General features: G+C 36.0%; 1 protein-coding gene across 5 annotated transcripts in view; it reads right to left on the reverse strand.

The window, feature by feature from the left end:
* The window catches only part of LOC144210812 (mediator of RNA polymerase II transcription subunit 13-like), a 77,182-nt gene that overhangs the window by 19,039 nt on the left and 39,191 nt on the right, over positions 1-18,952 (reverse strand). For all 5 annotated transcript variants that reach the window (XM_077737718.1, XM_077737721.1, XM_077737720.1 and 2 more), the window contains 2 exons: positions 11,102-11,186; positions 6,925-7,008 (listed from right to left, as the gene is read on the reverse strand). In XM_077737718.1, coding sequence (XP_077593844.1) covers positions 6,925-7,008; positions 11,102-11,186 — 169 coding nt within the window. The remainder of the gene's footprint in view (positions 1-6,924; positions 7,009-11,101; positions 11,187-18,952) is intronic.

Below are 18,952 nucleotides of genomic sequence, written 5' to 3' on the forward strand. Positions count from 1 at the left end.
ATACACATATACATGTATATACACATATACATGTATATACACATATATACATATATATACACATATATACATATATATAGATACACATACATTCATATATATATACACACATACATATATATACACACGTATATACATACATATATATACACGTATATACATACATATATATATACACGTATATACATACATATATATATACACGTATATACATACATATATATATACACACATACATACATATATATACATATATATAGATACACATACATTCATATATATATACACACATACATATATATACACACGTATATACATACATATATACACGTATATACATACATATATATACACGTATATACATACATATATATATACACATACATACATATATATACATATATATATAGATACACATACATTCATATATATATACACACATACATATATATACATATATATAGATACACATACATTCATATATATATACACACATAAATACATATATACACACATATATACATACATATATATACACATATATACATACATATATATACACACACACACATATATACATATATATATTTTTTTAAACCAGCTCTGCTTTTAATGGGCTAAACTGAAGCATGAGTCTTTAAATCTGCTCAAAAATGGCCCCCAGATGGTGCTACTGCCCTCAAAGAGAAGGAATTATTTTTTTATGAATTTCTGGGGCAGAGAAAAAATAAGCTGTATAGATAGTGAATAGAACAAAAAGAAGGAAAGCATACAGCAGCAGTTTCACAATCTGCAGCTTACACGAGAACCACAAAAAAGTGCTGAAATCTCACAATGAATCACTCAAAATCTGTATATAGTGCAAAGTAGTCCTCACGAGGGTTGTGTGAGTACTGATATGGGCAGAAGGCAGGGACACCATGGACACCAATCACAGCAGCACAACAACCTTTCACACCCAGAATCACAATTTGGAGAATTTAAAGTGATAAATCAGCCTAGTATGGATGTTTTTGAGGTGTGGAAGGATGAGATAGATATTTTAACACTGAAACACTACATTATAGCTTTGCACATCATCATACACTTGTTTTAAATTCCCCTCTCACACAGACACACCCGGTTTACGGTGGGCGAGATGCGGCCAGAAGTCAGAAGTTTAAACATTACCGGCATTTATCAGCAGATTTAGACAGGAACAAAAGAGAGTTACCCAAAATCAATAAATAAGGCTGACTGTGAGAGACAAAGAAGCAAATTCTCATAGACAAGATGAAGATCCTTCTCAATCAGACTCAGGAACTCAAATACAAGATGGTTGCGATGTTAACCCAATCCCATTCCACACCTCGAAAAAAAAGGCTCACCTGCCTTCACTAAATCAATTTTTCTTTGAATCTGACTGATATAGGCCAGGTCCAGGCTGTGATATAACAATCAAGTTCTGAAAAACCCATATCGGTCCATCACCGTCGATAACACCTGTCCCTTATTTAGCACTAAGCCACAGCCTCAGACCCAGTTACAAATTGATGTGCTGTATATATTTTCTGTGAATTCACCTTCGGAGTACTGTCTACATAGACTCTCTATAAAGTCTAAGGGACAGATAGGCTGACAGATTCCTATGAATTATATTATGAGATGTTCAGGGAGGACTGTGTTCTATCGCCATCTAGAACAAGGGTGTCAGATTTGGGTTGGTTCGTGGGCTGCGTTGACGTCAACTTGATTTCATGTGGGCCGGACCATTTTAGATATAATATTTATATTTTTTTAAATGGATTAAAAGAAGTGGATTAAAAGCCCTGAATATTCAGTTTTTTATAGATCTAAAACAATATTTATTTTAGCTTTTTTTAATATATTTTAAGATTTTACAATGATTTTTTAAATTAAAAACACAGGAAAAAATCATTAAAAAATTACAATTATTGATTTAAAAGGGGAAGAATCTGGAAATGTAATATACATCTATACACTTCATTTTAATTTGGTCCTAAAACAGAAAGTCGGCACTCATGATTTACTTTCTCGGGCCAGATTTGGCCCCTGGGCCACCACTTTGACACACGTGATCTAGAAGATACAAAGCACACATCCAAAATTTCACTTTATGGCAACATTAAAAGTAAAAAATAACGTCTTATAGGAGTCTTTGCTATTAGACGATAGTTTGTTGAATAACTATCAAAGAAATGAATTAGAATTTTGCCAGTTATGCTGGTAGCATTAAACAAGTCATATACTTCAAGAGATACAATGTGTACTGTGAAATGAATTTCTGGCCATGTCTTCCAGCACTACACGTGAGCCACAGGCTGGCAATGATGCTCCTCGTCCTTTAGGAAAGGGCATTTTCCTGCATTGTAAGCGGCTGTAAGTATTTGGACACACAGCACTTCTTGCATCCTTTGGGACTCAGTGAGTGCGTGTGGAAACAGTAGTAAACAAATGATGTGGGGATGGCACTCATAAATGAGGAGGGATCCTCATAGCTGGGGAATAAAGAGTAGAATATTGGGGGAAGACGGGAAGAAGGCATGCATTTTGTCTTCTGTTTATATAAAATGAAAGAAAAGATTGGCGGGTGAAGAAAGAAGCAAAATGCACAAGATGAAGCTTAAAGCTGTAGGCAGGTGTGGGCAAAAAAACACACTGTTTGAAATATAGAGTGAGAGCAAAGCTAGCCTAAGAGAAGGTGCTGCCAGTGAATAATTCAGCGACATGCACACTTTTCTGTAATTGGCTCGCACATATTGACGAGTCCAACTTTTCGCGAACTGAGGAGCGGCTTGATGCTTTAAGGATTCAAGCAATGTCAAACAGAATAACCAAGGAAACATAACTATGCTTTGACACATGATTTTTTTAACTTGTGATTTTTTGGGGGCAAATGCTTCATATTTTGGTAAAGCAAACTAAAGTATCTCTTATTTTGAACTTCCTGGTAACAGTCTTTAGACAACAAACCCACCAAGCCTGGGGAGAACATGCAAACTCCACACAGTGAGGAATGACCTGGGATCAAACCTTCGACCCCGGAACTGTGAGGCCAAAGTGCAAACCACTGTCTCGCCATCAATTTTTGTCAAATATAGTGCAATATTTTAGAATTTGCCTTGCCAGGATGGGACTTTTTATATTTTTATGATACTTATTTATGTTTATTTTAACTGGGAAAACGCACTTTGTGGAGTAGCACCATCAATTTTGTGATATGCAGCTGTGTATGTTGACAATAAGGGCTTTTGATTGATTGATTTGATTTTTTTGATGAAATCAAATCAGATTTTTCTTCATTAAACAAACAACCATGTATACCACTTAATTTTAATGTGCTCATTCTTCCCAAATTATTGGAACTCTATAAAAATCATACTTCATCCTCATATTCTGATGCTTTTTTAATCTATGCATGCAATTATTACATCATTTGACATTCTAATATTGATAACATTAGCAAATGTGCCTAATTTTTCCAAAACAATTGCATAATGTGAAGTGTGAATTAACAGCAATTACCATTAATACAGCACTTGTATTTCAAAATATTGGCTATAAATGGGGATAAAAATACCACTTGTATGTTTTCTTTTAATAATAATTGTAGTATAATGCCAATAAACGCAAACTAGGCCAATACTGAGTTAAAAATAACAGAGCAGCTTTGAAAAGGTGTAATCATTTAAATAAAATTATCTTTTGTTACTCTAATGCATTGCCATCGCCTCCATTGATCCTCAGTTTTCAGTATCCGGCCTAATCTATGACACCAGACATCTGTGGAATATGTTGCTTCTTCTGTTCTACCTCTCCCGGGAAACCCAGTACACATGTAATACAACTCTTTTGTAGTTGCGTCAATAAACTGGCGTATTTAACGAGAAGGCTTCAAAATAAATTGGCTGCCATGCAAACGATGGGCTCTCAAACACAACTTTAATTGCAAATTCTGTCGGGGGGCGGGTACAAGCCTCCTCATAGATGGATTCACATTTACATGAGAAATCACATTTATGACCATAGTCCAATTAATTAATTTCTCAATGTTTATCATTAGCACAGATAGTTCTCATGTCTTGATGTCTTCAATGACACATTAGAGTATATATACAGTATATCACTGTCAGAGGGGAATTCCCATCCCTATTGAAGTTTATATTAAGCTTCACTCTTGTATAGTGTGTACACCAATATGAATGCAATCCATTTCAATAGTCATGTTAAGTGGATAATTTTAACGAAAAGAAAAGAAAAAAGCACAAATTCATTAAGCTATTATTGACAAGAGAAAAGAGACGTTTCTAAATAGTAATCTAATGACTTTTGTTATTCTATTTCAAATATTTAGGAGAGACAAGTGATGTAATTAGATAATAAAAGAAAAACTGTTAAGTGACAACACAATACGTTTACATGCAACCAATTAAAATTTTATTGTCAGGTTTCTGGCAGTAGCCATGTAAACTCATTTAAAAAGCTGAATATATTCATCTTTGGAGAACATAATCATGAGAAGGCGGCAGAGTAGTGAGGTTGATTTATAGAATCCTTCTCACATATTATTCACATTAATAAATTTACTAACAAGCTAGTTTTTATGAGGTTTTGGTATGGTAATAATTTCTGGAAAATTGACGGACTCCAATGAGATTGACCGTAAATAATTGTGGAAATACTGTGAATTAATGTGTGTGTATTAATGACATGATGTCAGTAGGTTTAAATACAAAAAAATAAATCAAATAAACATATTTAAACCATTTTCCCTTCATGGAAATAAGCAGTAAATAGAAATATCTTTTTCAACCCATTTGTTAGACTTATATTGAATTTTCTTTTTCAAATTAAGTTCTTTTTGTCTTCTTGTTGACATATGAAAATGTAGTATTTGTAGTATTTTTAATGTAAAACAATACTGTAGTATTTTTAATGTAAAACAATACTGTAGTATTTTTAATGTAAAACAATACACTACAGAATTCTATCATGTATAACATAATATCACCCAAAAATTATTCCCTCCTTCTACTTTAATATTCTGTGACCTTGCTATATGGCCGGGCACCAAGTGTCTGTTGCCAAGACAACGGCTAATAGCTCAATGTCACCCGAGGACAGGAAAGCATCTGTGCACGTATGATTTTTTACAAAATATTATCAAGCAGCTAAAACAACTTTCTCCTAAAATGGTTGGCCACTGGATTTTTTTTTCTCAGTAAAATAAAAATATAATACCCAACAATGTATATATCCATGAATTTAAATGAGATCCCCCTGTATTATATTTGGCATGCATAGAACTGACTAAACTAATGAGAAGGACAGACTGTAATGCATCAATTCAGCCATCTATAGTAATGATTAATTTATGACCATCACTTCAACCCTCCCTTCCCTCTCATTTCTCCATCCCAGAAACCCCCCTCCCTGCCTTCGCCTCCCCTTAAAGCATCTGATGCAATTTTCTACCAACGCAGAGCGCTTCCTACTCATTCCGACACAAAGAGAGAAGAGGTTTTGGAATTCTCTGTTGGATGTGCCGCTCTTCTATGGCACTACGGCACTATAGCCCGGGGGACACACGCGAGATAAACACCGGGGAAGCTTGACAAAGGCTGAAGGGGGGGTGCGGTGGGACTGGGGTGTTTTTTTTTTAGGGGGGGTGGTGTCTGTATGGTCTTATAGACGCCCTCTGTTGGGGATAAAAGGCACGGACGCCGCGGAGGTGCAGAGGAGACAAAGGAGCTGGTTACAGCTGAGGCAGGAGGTCACATGACATCGACTGAGCAATGCTCCCTTGCGGCGTGTGGTGGTGGTGGGGGGGTTAACTGATTTTCAGGGGGCATTCCTCTGGGTAGTGCATTGCTATGAGAAATGACATACATTGTGTTTTGATGCTTTGCCTGGGAGCTGCAGGCAGGCAAGTAGAATGGCGTCAAAAGAAGTGTCAGCCACAAAACACTGTTTGTTTTTGGACACTGCAGGCTGCAGTGATATTACCTTCTCCCTCTTTGCAGGATGCTCAATAATTCAAAGAGGCAACAGTAGCTCAGTGTGAGGCAAGGACGGGGGATATGCCACATGACAACATATGCACACAGCTATACACACTATAGGTCTGCCCCACTCAAACACAATACATATGTATATTAGAAAGTGACGCATGGATGGACATGATTTTAAGCCTATGCCACTGTTGAAACACAGGGGACCAATAATAAAAGAGAGGACAGAAATAAAAAGGAATTTAGGATTTAAAAAAAAATCTATTCAGCCATATATCAAAATATTAAGCTGCACAATTTTAGTATCAATTCAGAATCCCTTTGACACAATCTTTACATGTATGTTTTTGATGAAAATAAAGAATCTATGACTACAGTTCAACTCAAGTCCACTAGTTAGTAGCACGCAGCCACCATGCTTTGCAATACGCCAAAATAACTGCACAAAGGAGTGTACTGAAACCCAACAATATGGGCATGTAGCTCAAACCCCATATTAAATTTTTACGATACATACATTTGGACCCTGTGTTGCTTAGTATATCTGGAATGTTCAAACAAATGGTGGATTTTTTTTACTAATAACTTGTGTTTTTGTTCGAGTACTATACATTAAGATGTTTTTTTTTTCCATACCAGGTTTTGACTAAACCTGGTATGCACTAAAGCAGTAAATTAATATAAATATTCTATTTTGTACACTTTGATTATGGTCTGGACGCCCATCGTGCAAACAAAAAAAAAGTTAAATTAAATTGTTGTGTGTTTTTGAATGAACACAAAGCATACAAATGATATTTTTGCTAGTTATGTTACACTCCTAATACCTTTTTTTAATAATGTAAGTGTGAGTGGGTAAACCACCCACACACACACACACACACACACACACACCTGAGAGAATTCCACTCACCTGCTGCCCATTGACTTTTCCTGCATTCGATGCGGCTTGAAGAACCACTTGCCGACCCGCACAAAGCCTTTGTCCATGAGACATCTGTGTCAATGACAACAACAAAAATGTTAAGAATTGTGTATTTGTCATAGTAATAATAATAATAACCATCATTTTAGTTTTCAAGCTTCTTGACAGCTTTCTGATGAGTTGATCACATGATTCAGGTGTGTTCATGGAGGGAAATATGGAAAACAGACTGGACCCTCAAGGGGCCCTAGTGAAGGGGTTCACTTGTCTGACTTTGGTGCAGGCTAGCATGGGATGGATTACCGCACAGTGGTGTTATGATTGTGAGTGCGAATGATTGTCTCTCCCTGTGGGTGTCCTACGGCTGACTGGCGACCAGTCAGGGGTGTAGATCGCCTTTCACCTGAAGTCAGCTGGGATAGGGTCAAGCAATCACCGCAACCCTTGCGAGAACAGGCAGTCCAGATGAATGAATCGATGTTTGCATGCATTGCGGGTGCCGATCTTATTCAATGTGTTGCTGTGTAAAACGTTGAAATCTGAACATGTTTGGTTAACTAAAGTAAGTATAGTAAAACCTGTTGTCTGTTTTGTTTTTGTTTTTTTTATTCAGAGAGACATTGGGGGTTCGATTCCCAGCAAAGCTTTTTAAACCAACTAAAGTGGAAAGAAATGCTAATTATATTGTCCTACCACAGAATGAACTTTACATATTTATAATGTATGCTTTTGTGTATTTGGAGTACTTTGTAAGAGTCAACAAATATCACTAAGGGTGTTTTTTTAATGCTTTTAGAGTCAACATATGTCAAATTTGGACCAGAACACAAATTTAGGTTCCATGTGTACCTGACTATTGATTCATAAGGAAAAATTTTCTCCCCAATTTCACCCAAAAGAGGCCTTCCAAAGAAGGCTTTCAGAATCTATCCTTTGATGACATCAAACAGCTGCGCTAGTATCTTTTTCCTTCCCCCTTCTCGCTTCCCTTCGATGACCTTCTTGACTTGAACTCTACTCTTTTGGAGGCAAGAATTTCTGAAATGGATTCAAAGATTTATACAATTGTTTTATAGACTGCACCTGGCAACATAAAGGTGCTAATATATTTATGGTAAATATGCATCTTGATTCATTTGTTTTCTATTCTTCATTTTTTAACTTCCACACACTGAATTTACACTTCAGACTAGTTAAGTAGAACTGGGGAGTAATGAAACCAAACCATCTTCCCGCATCCCAAAAATATACATATAGGCTGATTAATTAAACACTAATTAATCCATAGGTGTAATTGTGAGTGAGAATAATTAGTCCCATCGGTGTGCTACAATTGTGTGGGGTTGGAGTGATATGCATACAAATGATCTAAACCACATAATCGTAATGTTAACAATTACAATGATCTAACATTTGTAAATGCTGATCATCTGCGAGGAAAGCAAATCACTCAAATCAGAGCACATCACAGAATAATCCCTCAAGAAAAAATCTTTTCGAGACATCAGATAATCCGCACTTGATCTTTTCGATTTATTGGACGGATAATTCTCATAATTGATTAGCTAGTGTATGTGTGTACCGCTCTTTAAAATGTTATAATCACTGAGTATATCTTATTTTAAAAAGCCTACAGGTTTAGATAGCTAATCTATGCAAATAATTTTAACTAAATAAGCCCTTTTATCTAAATGGCAGTTTATGCACATTATTCAACTGTTCCTAATTGGGATTGTTTGATCAAAACGCACTTAAGTGAAATTTATGATCATTTGAGTGGAGCTGAAAAGAAAATCTATGCCTGGCGAGAAAGTTTATTCCGTGGTTTGGAGATGGCATTTCCTGAAACAGTTAGCAATAAAAGGAGTTAGCTTCAAGGTAATAGGAAGGTTAATTCCATCTGCCCCCTATGATGATCGCTGATGCTTCACTTAATAGAGACCAAATATGTGCTGCTTCATTTAACAGATGGCTCTGGCTTAGAAAGGAGAGCTTTGGGTACTTGAGCAAATGATTCAGTGCTCAGATTATTAATTTCATTGAGGTGAGAATGCCAGAAGGCAAGTGGACTTGTCTAATGACGACTTTTTAATTATTCTTCTCTACCTCTTTTGTTTGGAGATGCATTTGAAAATATTTCAAACTGGCCTCCAAGACACATTTTTTTGCAGTATTTACATAGTATGTAGTTTTTAAAGAAATTGACTTGGTGGAACTTAACATTCATCCTTTTTTATGTAAACAAAAGGAATAAAATTCATATACACCGTGAAGGCAAGAGACACACGGTATGGATTCCAAGCTCCTAAAATGATAGAAAATCAGATAGTGTACAGTAAACTAGCTATTGTGAGAGTAAGAATCGGTTATACGAGGCGACATATTGTTTACTTTTTAAAAACATCATGAGAACTCTGTAACCAGGTGGAAGTACTATGTCTTGGAACTACAAGAGAAAAGTACCAAGTACTAAGTAAAATGATGGAAGCGGTCTTCCCAATGTTCACCTCATAATAAATTATTGTGACTTGCCTTGTTTGTATTATTGTTCCTACATTATAAACGTAGTAATAAATATTTGGCTGATCCAAGCCATAATGTGCTAAATCCGTGATTATTAATCTGCGAAGTGGGGAGATATTATTGTATTCATTTTGAAGATGATTTAACATTCAAAATACTATTGCTTGGCATCCTGAAAATGCTTGAAATTTAGTATCATGTGGCTGAAATGCTACATAGTTGTGTTTAAAGTATCAAGCAATATTCAGATCTAAATATTGTCCATTTTATATATTTGGCATTCAATTTTGTACTTTTTAATTAACCAAATACGTCTGTTCATTTTATTTTTCTAATTTTCCGATTTAAAACACCCCATGGAAGACATTTCGTCTTAATGTCGGTGTCAAGCAGTATTTCTTCCGTTAGTGAAATTTATACAGAGTATTTACATGTCTATGCAAGACCTCTGAACAACATCTAAAGGTCATGTTTGTCACTACTTTACAAAGCCACACCATGTTCAACATTTGATTAAACAAGTGAAGTGCATGGCTCATTTGCTATTTCTGATTGGCTGTAAGAAATTGTGAACTTTGTTATTTTTCATAAAGCAGGCAGAACCCATAACAACATAGATGCTACCACTACTTTCTCAACTAGGATACAATTCATCACATTCTTGCAACTGCACAATTTGTAGTTGTTAAACTATCAAAAGCGATGGACTGCCATGGCACAAGTTAATCTGGTGCTGAATGCCAACTAGCTACTCGGAAGCAATTTGACTCGGTTGTAATCGTGTTGTTTTGTACTCATTCAAGTTCATATCTATCACTCCCACAGTAATGGATTGTGCTGATATAATAATGACAGCCTGTCCAAAGCATTTGATGTATAAACGAACAGAAAAGTGTTTGAAGTGATATTGTATTAGGCTTCATTCGCTAAATCACTGAAGTGAAGGATGTGCTCATAGTCACTGTCTAAGTATTTCGGATCCTTTTGATTTCAAATCTTATCTAAAAAAAAATGCAGTGGTACCTCAACATACAAATTGAATGCATACCAGACTCTTGTTTAAATGTCAACATTTTCCCATAAAAAAAACGTTATATTTTAAAAAAATTGTTCCATAGCCCAAAACCTACAATATATCTTTTAATAAATATTGTAGGTAATTATAAATAGCAATTACGTATATCAGAGTAAAAAGGATATTTAGAAAAGGCCTTATCTTAAAAATTTAAGAATAGATGACACAGAGAAAAGTGTGGAGGTAGAACTTAAAATGTATATTTATATCTAAAAAAAATTGATATATTTTATAACTTGTTTGTTTTCTCTTTCACTCATTTTAGGCATTTCTTTCTTCCCTTAGCTTTCAATTCATCTTAATCAGAGGTTACAGGTTATAATTTTACATTATCTATATAAAAATAAAAGTACATCAAGGTACCACTGTACTACTTGACATGAGATGAATATTTCAAACATCTCTTACTTTCATTGCTTTTAAAAAGATGGCATATAACAGCAAAGCTCTTATATATGAGAAAATAGTTCTCACATTCCAAACAGAATCAACTGTGATTCAGTTTTTGCTTTGAATAACAATAATATCATTTCTAAAGTGTTGTTTGTTTTTCATTTTTCTCATTACCTTTCCAGCAAGTTGTGCACGGCCTTGAACAGCAGGGTCCTACATTCATAGGACAGCCCACACTCCCACAGTCCCTCTTCAGCCACTGAAATGAAAAAAAAATCATCAAATTATGAATCTCAATATACAGACTTATTACCCCCGCTGCTTGATAATCCCCCACAGTTGCAACAGTAACAATGTTTTCAGAGACAGAGAAGCATCTGCACATGCCAGCTTGAGGATTACAAACAACACACGCTTGTTTATGGCATGTTCTGTCACCACATGCTGCATGTGCTGATGGGGAAACCTGTGCATCAGATTCGGAATCATATTCGGGGATGAAACTATGTGCTGCAAAGGCACCATGTGTGTGTGTGTGGCAAGGATGGGGGGCAGGGCAAATGTCAGGTTGGTTGCAGTGACAGGCCACTCAAGCCCAGCGCAGTTGTCAGCTTCACTTATCCAAGAGGAAGCGTGTGTTTGAGGAGGCACTCGCGTGCCCAGGTTCGGCACATGCACGTCCAGTTTGCAGCCAGGACCTCTTTTTCTTAACCCTCTTTGAACGCCCTAGGCAAAACTAAAAAAAATAAAAAATAAATAAAATAAAAAAAACTCACATCTGACACGCAAGCTACACTTTATTCTAGACTTTGACCTGTCAGGAGCCAAGGTATATGTACATCAAATTGTGTTTAGAAATAAGTACACTCTCAGTGCAGTCAGTGTTATCTTGCTATAAAGCACTTGAACCATATTATGGACTTTTTGGGGAATGCATTTGTTCTTGTTCTTGTTCATCATGGCAATTTGGAGTTTGTAATAATTAGATATTATTGTGTGTTTTTTGAAGTTTACAGTAATCACGCGCTTGGGAGAAAACTGTATATATGATGCATTTAAATGTGATATTGAAAAAGATATTACAACTTTAGACTACTATTTCTCCACATTTCTGTTTTCTTGAGGCCCCTCATTTTATCCTTCAAAATTGCACCATGTTTTCCCAATTCCTAATTCAATAAATCTATTATACCTTTCTGCACTACTTTGTTGTTAACCTTAATTATTTTGTAATCTATTATTAGTCTCTTTTGGTTGCTCGCTGTATGATTATACGTATTAAACATACAATGTCTACAAAATAATTTAAGACTAGATAAACAAAAGCAAATCAATTTTGAATCATATAGTGCCTTTAACAGCCTGGCATCACAAAGTCCTTTGTGTTCACACTCTTGCACCAATTGGCTATTCCCAACATGCCCGTCCAACTGAGAGCAACTATAAGGAAACCTAACATATTGTATCACCTTTTCACTTATAAAAATGCATTGTTCATCAACGTTTAAAACAGCTTTGAAAGCTGTATTTTATTAAGTTTAAAAATGTTGCCAAAGTTGGGGAGCAGTAAATCTACAGGAGTAATTGAGCATAAGAATTTAATTATTTCCTTGACAATACTCCCAAGTTCCTTAAAAGAAAACATCCTAAAATTCCTATTGGAGTCTTCTTTTTTTTTTTTTTTTTTAAATCAAAGAGTGCAGCTTCTCTTTTTTTGGCAGATTTTTGGAAACTATGCACCCGGTGAATGGTGTTAGGGGGATTGGGGGGGGTGCTCACTGTACTGCAGCACATGCTCTCAAATAAAATGCACACACGGCAGCCAGTTAACAGTGGTTGTCTTTGTTCTGTGCCATATACCTGCAGGGCTGCTGGAGTGAAGTGAGCGTATACAGGGTTTGTGTTATGGTTGGATGTAGCCATTGGACTTTGGGTCAAAGGGAAAACCAACCCTGGCATCATCACAAAAAGACCCCAGAAAGGAGGAATGCAAAGAACCTGAGAGGGTGGGTGGATTTCATCCTCAAAGATTTATGTCATGTGTCGTCCCGTCCTCTTGCCGAGTTAATATTTTCATCTTGCTTGTTTTTTTTCCCACTCCCCTTTAACAGGGGTGATTGAAATTTCCTTAGTCGCCAGAATTACACCGTCGCCATGGAAACGCAGGCGGCGAGAACATGGCGTCCTGGCATTCAATTTCAACACAGCTCCCTCCTCCTGCTTCTTCTCCTCCTCCTGTTTCTTCTTCCTCTGTTCTTTTGCTTGCAACACCCTACATCAACCCCCCCCCCCCCTCCTCCTCCTCCTCTTCCTCCTCCTTCTTCACCCCCACCGGCACCCAGCCCTCATTTACTCCTGCTTGAGGGCTCAGACAGGAAGCTCGCTGGAGCTAGCTCGCTCTATCTAACGCAGCAGCGAGATGAGCAGAATGCCAAGTCTCTGGCAAAATCCAGCTCATTATTTCTCACTGCTCTCCTGATATGTCTTCTTTCTCTTTACATCTCCTAAAACGAACAACTTTGGAGCCCACCACTGCTGGACGTGACCCACAAGATGCCTTTTTTTTTTCAAATGATAATATGATATATGTATGACAGCTTGGCTTTATTGTTATTTTGGTGGGAAACAAGAGGGTATGCTTCCTGTGCCAAAAACTAATGCGACATTTAAAGACATTACAACCCAATCACGCTGATAAGATGACTTTTTTTCAGTGAAAATGATATGATATTTGAAACAATTGTGACGCTTTTTAAGAGCGAGTACAGTAAACCAGCGAGCACTGATAGTATCATATAAAGTGTAATACTACAAGAAATTGATGCACTTGAAGTCCTTTTTTTGTTTCAGACAAAAATTAATATGTTACTAAAGTTAGTCTCTATTATGTTTCATACTCTTCTTTAATTTTAACAAGGATTAAATTTTGCAGAAGTGGACCAAGAATTTTAAAAAAACAGTTATATTTTTTGGTTGGGGGGATGCAAAATGTTTCATTCATCCTAGTGGGTGGTGCAATAGAAAGTAATTGTATTAAGGAAATATTTGATGACAAAAAGCTATTCATATTAGTGTATATCCTTTATAACAGCATGCAGTCATAACACAATGAACAAGATTCAAATTTAAACTGATATACCATGGCCACCTGGGGTCAGTATAAAACAGATGGATGTTTTTTCAATTAAGGTGTTAGGACACCTGCTTAAAAACTGCAGATTACCTTTTTTTTTTTAATAGGAGCACGGTGGACCCTAATCTGAAAGTTTACGAGAGCAGTATAACTTTTAGGGCCACATAGTCACTTTTCCACTCCTGCTCACTATATTCCTGTTATATACTTTAACAGTTCATTTGTGAACTAGCAAGTGGATTTAAGTGTGGAGCAGAAGTTTGTCACCAACAAAAGAAGATGGAACCATAATGATTATCATCAAGGGTTCAACACCAAGACCTGGCCTTCCTAAGTGGAGTTTTCACAGTCTCCCCTGTGCCTGTTTGGGGTTTTCCTTGGGTTCCCGGTTATTTTCATTAACTTAAAACACATGGGTCAAAGTGGCGGCCCGGGGCCAAATATGGCCCGTCGCATCATTTTGTGTGGCCCGGGAAAGTAAATCATGAGTGCCGAATTTTTGTTTTAGGATCAAATTAAAATGAAGAGTATAGATGTATATTAAATTTCCTGATTTTCCACCTTTTAAATCAATAATTGTAATTTTCTAATATTTTTTTTCCGTGGTTTTAGTTCAAAAATCATTGTGTAAAATCTAAAAATATATTTTAAAAAAGCTAAATTAAACATAGCTTTACATCTGTAAAAAAGAAACGGAATACTCAGGGCTTTTAATCCAGTCCTTCAAATCCATTTATTAAAAAAATTGAAAAAATCTAAATGTTATATCTAAAATGGCCCAGCCCACATGAAATCAAGTTGACGTCAAAGCCCTAAAAATATGCATGATGTTATGACAAATCTAAAAAAAAATATAAGGCAAATTCAAAGCATTCCAAACATTTCAGTGGAAACTGCTATACTTGGCGAATACACAACAATTGGCTTTGAAAATTATAAATATGACAAATTTAAAAAACTATTACACAGCAAACACATTTGACATTCAAGTGAATTTCAATATCCTGTATTAAAGGTAACTGTCAGGGTGAGATTTTCACAATTTCTCCTTAAGACAAGCAGCTTTAAACCATTTTCATCAAACATTTGTAACGGAACATACTTAGAAAACACTAATACGCAATCCCTGTTTGGGTTAGGACCATACCAACAACACAAGGGTTCTTTGTGTAAGTAAACCTAGTCAAAACCAAAGGCTCACTGACAGTGTCAAACAAAACAGTGGGGTAAATTGTATATGTAGGCTGGAGGAAAACACGGCACCACTGTCACTGTAGCAACAGCGTGTCACTAAGCGCCACATTTTCAGATTTACTGCCTGTTAATCAGGGGAAGAAAACAGATGGCCCGAGGGAAAAGCGTGCTGCAGAGACTAAAATGTGCAGCTGAGTGCAATAGGGCTTTAATGCATCATGATCCGTCATTCATCACAGCCCATTGCAGTTCGCCACGGAAAATGTAAATGGCCCACATATTATCAGGCACAGTGTCCAAATTAGATTAAAGTCATATTGGCTTTTTTACTGATTATCATAGGGTGGAAAATAGGAGAGAAAAAACACATTTACTCATATCTTTTCTTACCAATTCGCTGTGCCGTTTCTGCAATTTTAGTTTTGTGGACTCCCATATCATCCACCACTTTATATCTCACCACAGGGTGCACAATCCCTCACCAAACACACCTATGCAAACCAACGTAACTTCTATTGATCGCCGAGGTACAAAAAAACAATACAACTTCACATCTCCCAGTACAATTCTTCTTTTTCCCCCAAATCCTGTTTCCTACTTCAGCTTTGGATCAATCGCACTTGAGGACCCACAGTAATGTGATCTCTTCATAGATATACAGCATGAAAAATGGTATATAATTCATTTCTGTGCTTGAAAATTCTAATTGAAAAAAGCCTTTTGCTGAAGGTGATGAGCCAATTACCATATTTTCCGGACTATAAGTCGCAATTTTTTTGGGGTACTTTGGCTAGGCCTGCGACAGCCTGGTATGTTATCAAAGGGTATGATTGTCCGCTAAAAAATGCCTATTTAGCCTGGTGTCTATTTTAACTAATGTTACTTTAAAGTATGTTTGTTCTTGATTTTTGATCAAATAAAAAATTGTGTCTTATACTCAAGTGCGAAAAATACTATAATGATTATTCTTCTTTGTGTATTCTTTGGTTGGTGCAAGTTTTACTCAGGTGCGACATATAGTATAATAATACTTAATAATACTTTTTAAGGATTTTGAAATCAATAATGTGACAAAAAGTCTGATTTTGAGGAATGACGTAACACGTATAATGTTAAGTGGGTTGTTATAAAAAAATGAAGAAATTAAAGTGATGGTTATTTAATAACCTACCCCCAGACTTTGGACACCATTGGAGGTAAAACTGGTAGACCAAAATCACATTAGACAAGAGTTGGTCTGCCCCCACCTCTGTGTGGCTCCTGGTGTTTTCCTATTTTACTCACATAATCTTCAAGTGTGAGGATGATGACAAGGCCAGGTAAGGTCGATAGAATAGAGCAACACTCTAATGAGGTTCAATTTATCCAGCAGTGTGTAAATATTGTTTGAGGAGTTGTGCGTGTGTTTATACTCAGCTACACACACACATTCACAAAGGCAGCCATCATTGAGTTTTCTGTTTTTAAATGCATTGTTAAAGACGATCTGTAGAATCCAGCATTATTCTATCCAATACATGATTTCAATAGGTCTCTGCTCTGTACTGAAAAGTAACCTCTTAATTAACAAGCACATAGTATAAGGTGTTATATAAAAAAATACAACTTGTTCCATCTTCATGAAGTAATTCACAAGCACGTAAAATGTTGGCGGGCTATTTATGAATGACTCATTCTAACAACAGGTGTTAATGGCTTCATACATTTATTCACCTGATTAATTGTATTTTTTAAAAAAAAAGGTGAGTCAATGTGTCCTCACAAGAAATGAGGCATAAATAGGAATATGTATTTTTTTTTCTGGGTTGCACAAGAACAAATACAGAATGAATATATGCACCAATGTTTAAGAACATATGTCTTTTAACATTTGCAAAGAATGACTAATATTACTGCCGTGCTTAGAGAGAAGCAGAGCCCCCAGTAGAGTACACTATATGTATTTATAATATTACTCCAGGCATAAGGCATGTGCAAGAAAATGACCACCCAAGGTTGCATTGTAAAAAAAGTATTAATTTCAAGTGTTTATGCAGTATAATAAAATACCAAAGACAATAAACATCTACATGATAATATATTATTGTAATAGGGAAAATATTATTTAATTTTGAGTCGCAAGCATACCACAGAGCATACTAAATTCATGAAGCACGACTATGTTGGATTTTTTAACTAAAAACCCTACAATGGTCTTGAGATACAAATTATTTTTTCTTGTGACACACTCATATCTCAAATATTCCCTCCCAAATTAAATGAATGAAAATTGTTGTTAGTTTGTTGCGGACTCCAAAATTCATGGAAATTATTATTTTTTTGTGTAAAACACAAAAACTCAAACAGCATTGTATTTTCTAAAAAAAAAATTAATAATAATTACTAACTAAGCTTAACCTCCATTGACTGCACTACAGAAAATGCAAACAGCTAATTTTTAAATATGCAGTACCTACTCTATTGCCCTTACTTGTTATTTTACCGACTCAATTGGAAGAAGGCAGAAAATCTTAATGATCCATAACAACCAACCACAAATATTTTGGTTCCACTACAAAGAAACAAATGATAGTGGCTGGAAATGTACTAGTGCCTCCAAGCCTATTCAAAACATTCTCTGCTTCTATTTCAAGAGGAAAACACTGAGAGTCAATTATCACTTAGTCTACTATGCTCTCAAGATAATGATATACCAAAAATTAATAATGCTTTTTACACAAAATATAAATAAATATATTTAAAAGTCCTGTTTTTACTTGGCATAACATACTGTACTGGTGTTATTTGGAAAAAATGAATGCACACATACTCCACGTACAAGTAATTTTCCATAGCTATCAGACACCACAGATTCCAGTCGGATGCGTATGCAGAGTGAATGCTTCTGGGGGAAGTCTGGAATCAATTAGGGTGACTGAGCTGGAGTTGCTTGCATAGTTGTGAGGGTGAGTCAGGCAAAAGAAAGGCAAAGAAAATAAATAAATAAACAAAAAAAGGCAGCGGAATGGTTTAAGCTGTCTAAATGTGTTTAAAATGTAATGCAAACACACACGTACATGCACACGTATGAGGGCATGAAGATTAAAAGGGAAAATTTGTCATGAGAATGAAAAAGTTCCTGGGTGTGTTGTTTTTTTCTGAGAGTCAGTCATTTGACATGACGGAGTCAAGTTTCAGTCAGCAGAGCTCCACCTCTGCAAGACGGAGGTCAAAGTGGAGGGGAAAGGCGGGCAGCTGGCACCCACCCCCGGAGGAGCCTCACTCTCTCTCTCTCTTGCTTGCTTGCTTTATGTTCATTCATACAACTTCCCCTTGTTACTTTTCTGCCCTTTGCTTTCCTCTCTTGGCTTCAACAATGGGGGAATTTGACTCAGGGTGTAGAGGAAAGAAGAAGAAAAAACAATAAAAAGTTTGTAGGAGCTTTCTGGGCAGATGTTGAATTTGGGGCCATACTGTATGTTGGACATGATCCATTGTAATTTAGCACATTTTTGGGACTATAAGGCAAACCATTAATGAGACAATTTATTTTCATATATAGGGCACATAAACTTTTAATAATAGTTTTATTTATTTATATATTATTTATGTTAATGTGTCTTGAGCGCTTTACTGTAAAATAAAGTTAAGCTCCAACAAAATAGGTTTGGGCCCTTTAAGCAGAACCACTAATCATAGATGAGTCAAACTGGATTATA

The sequence above is a fragment of the Stigmatopora nigra genome, chromosome 17, assembly GCF_051989575.1.
Source record: "Stigmatopora nigra isolate UIUO_SnigA chromosome 17, RoL_Snig_1.1, whole genome shotgun sequence".
Taxonomy (NCBI): domain Eukaryota; kingdom Metazoa; phylum Chordata; class Actinopteri; order Syngnathiformes; family Syngnathidae; genus Stigmatopora; species Stigmatopora nigra.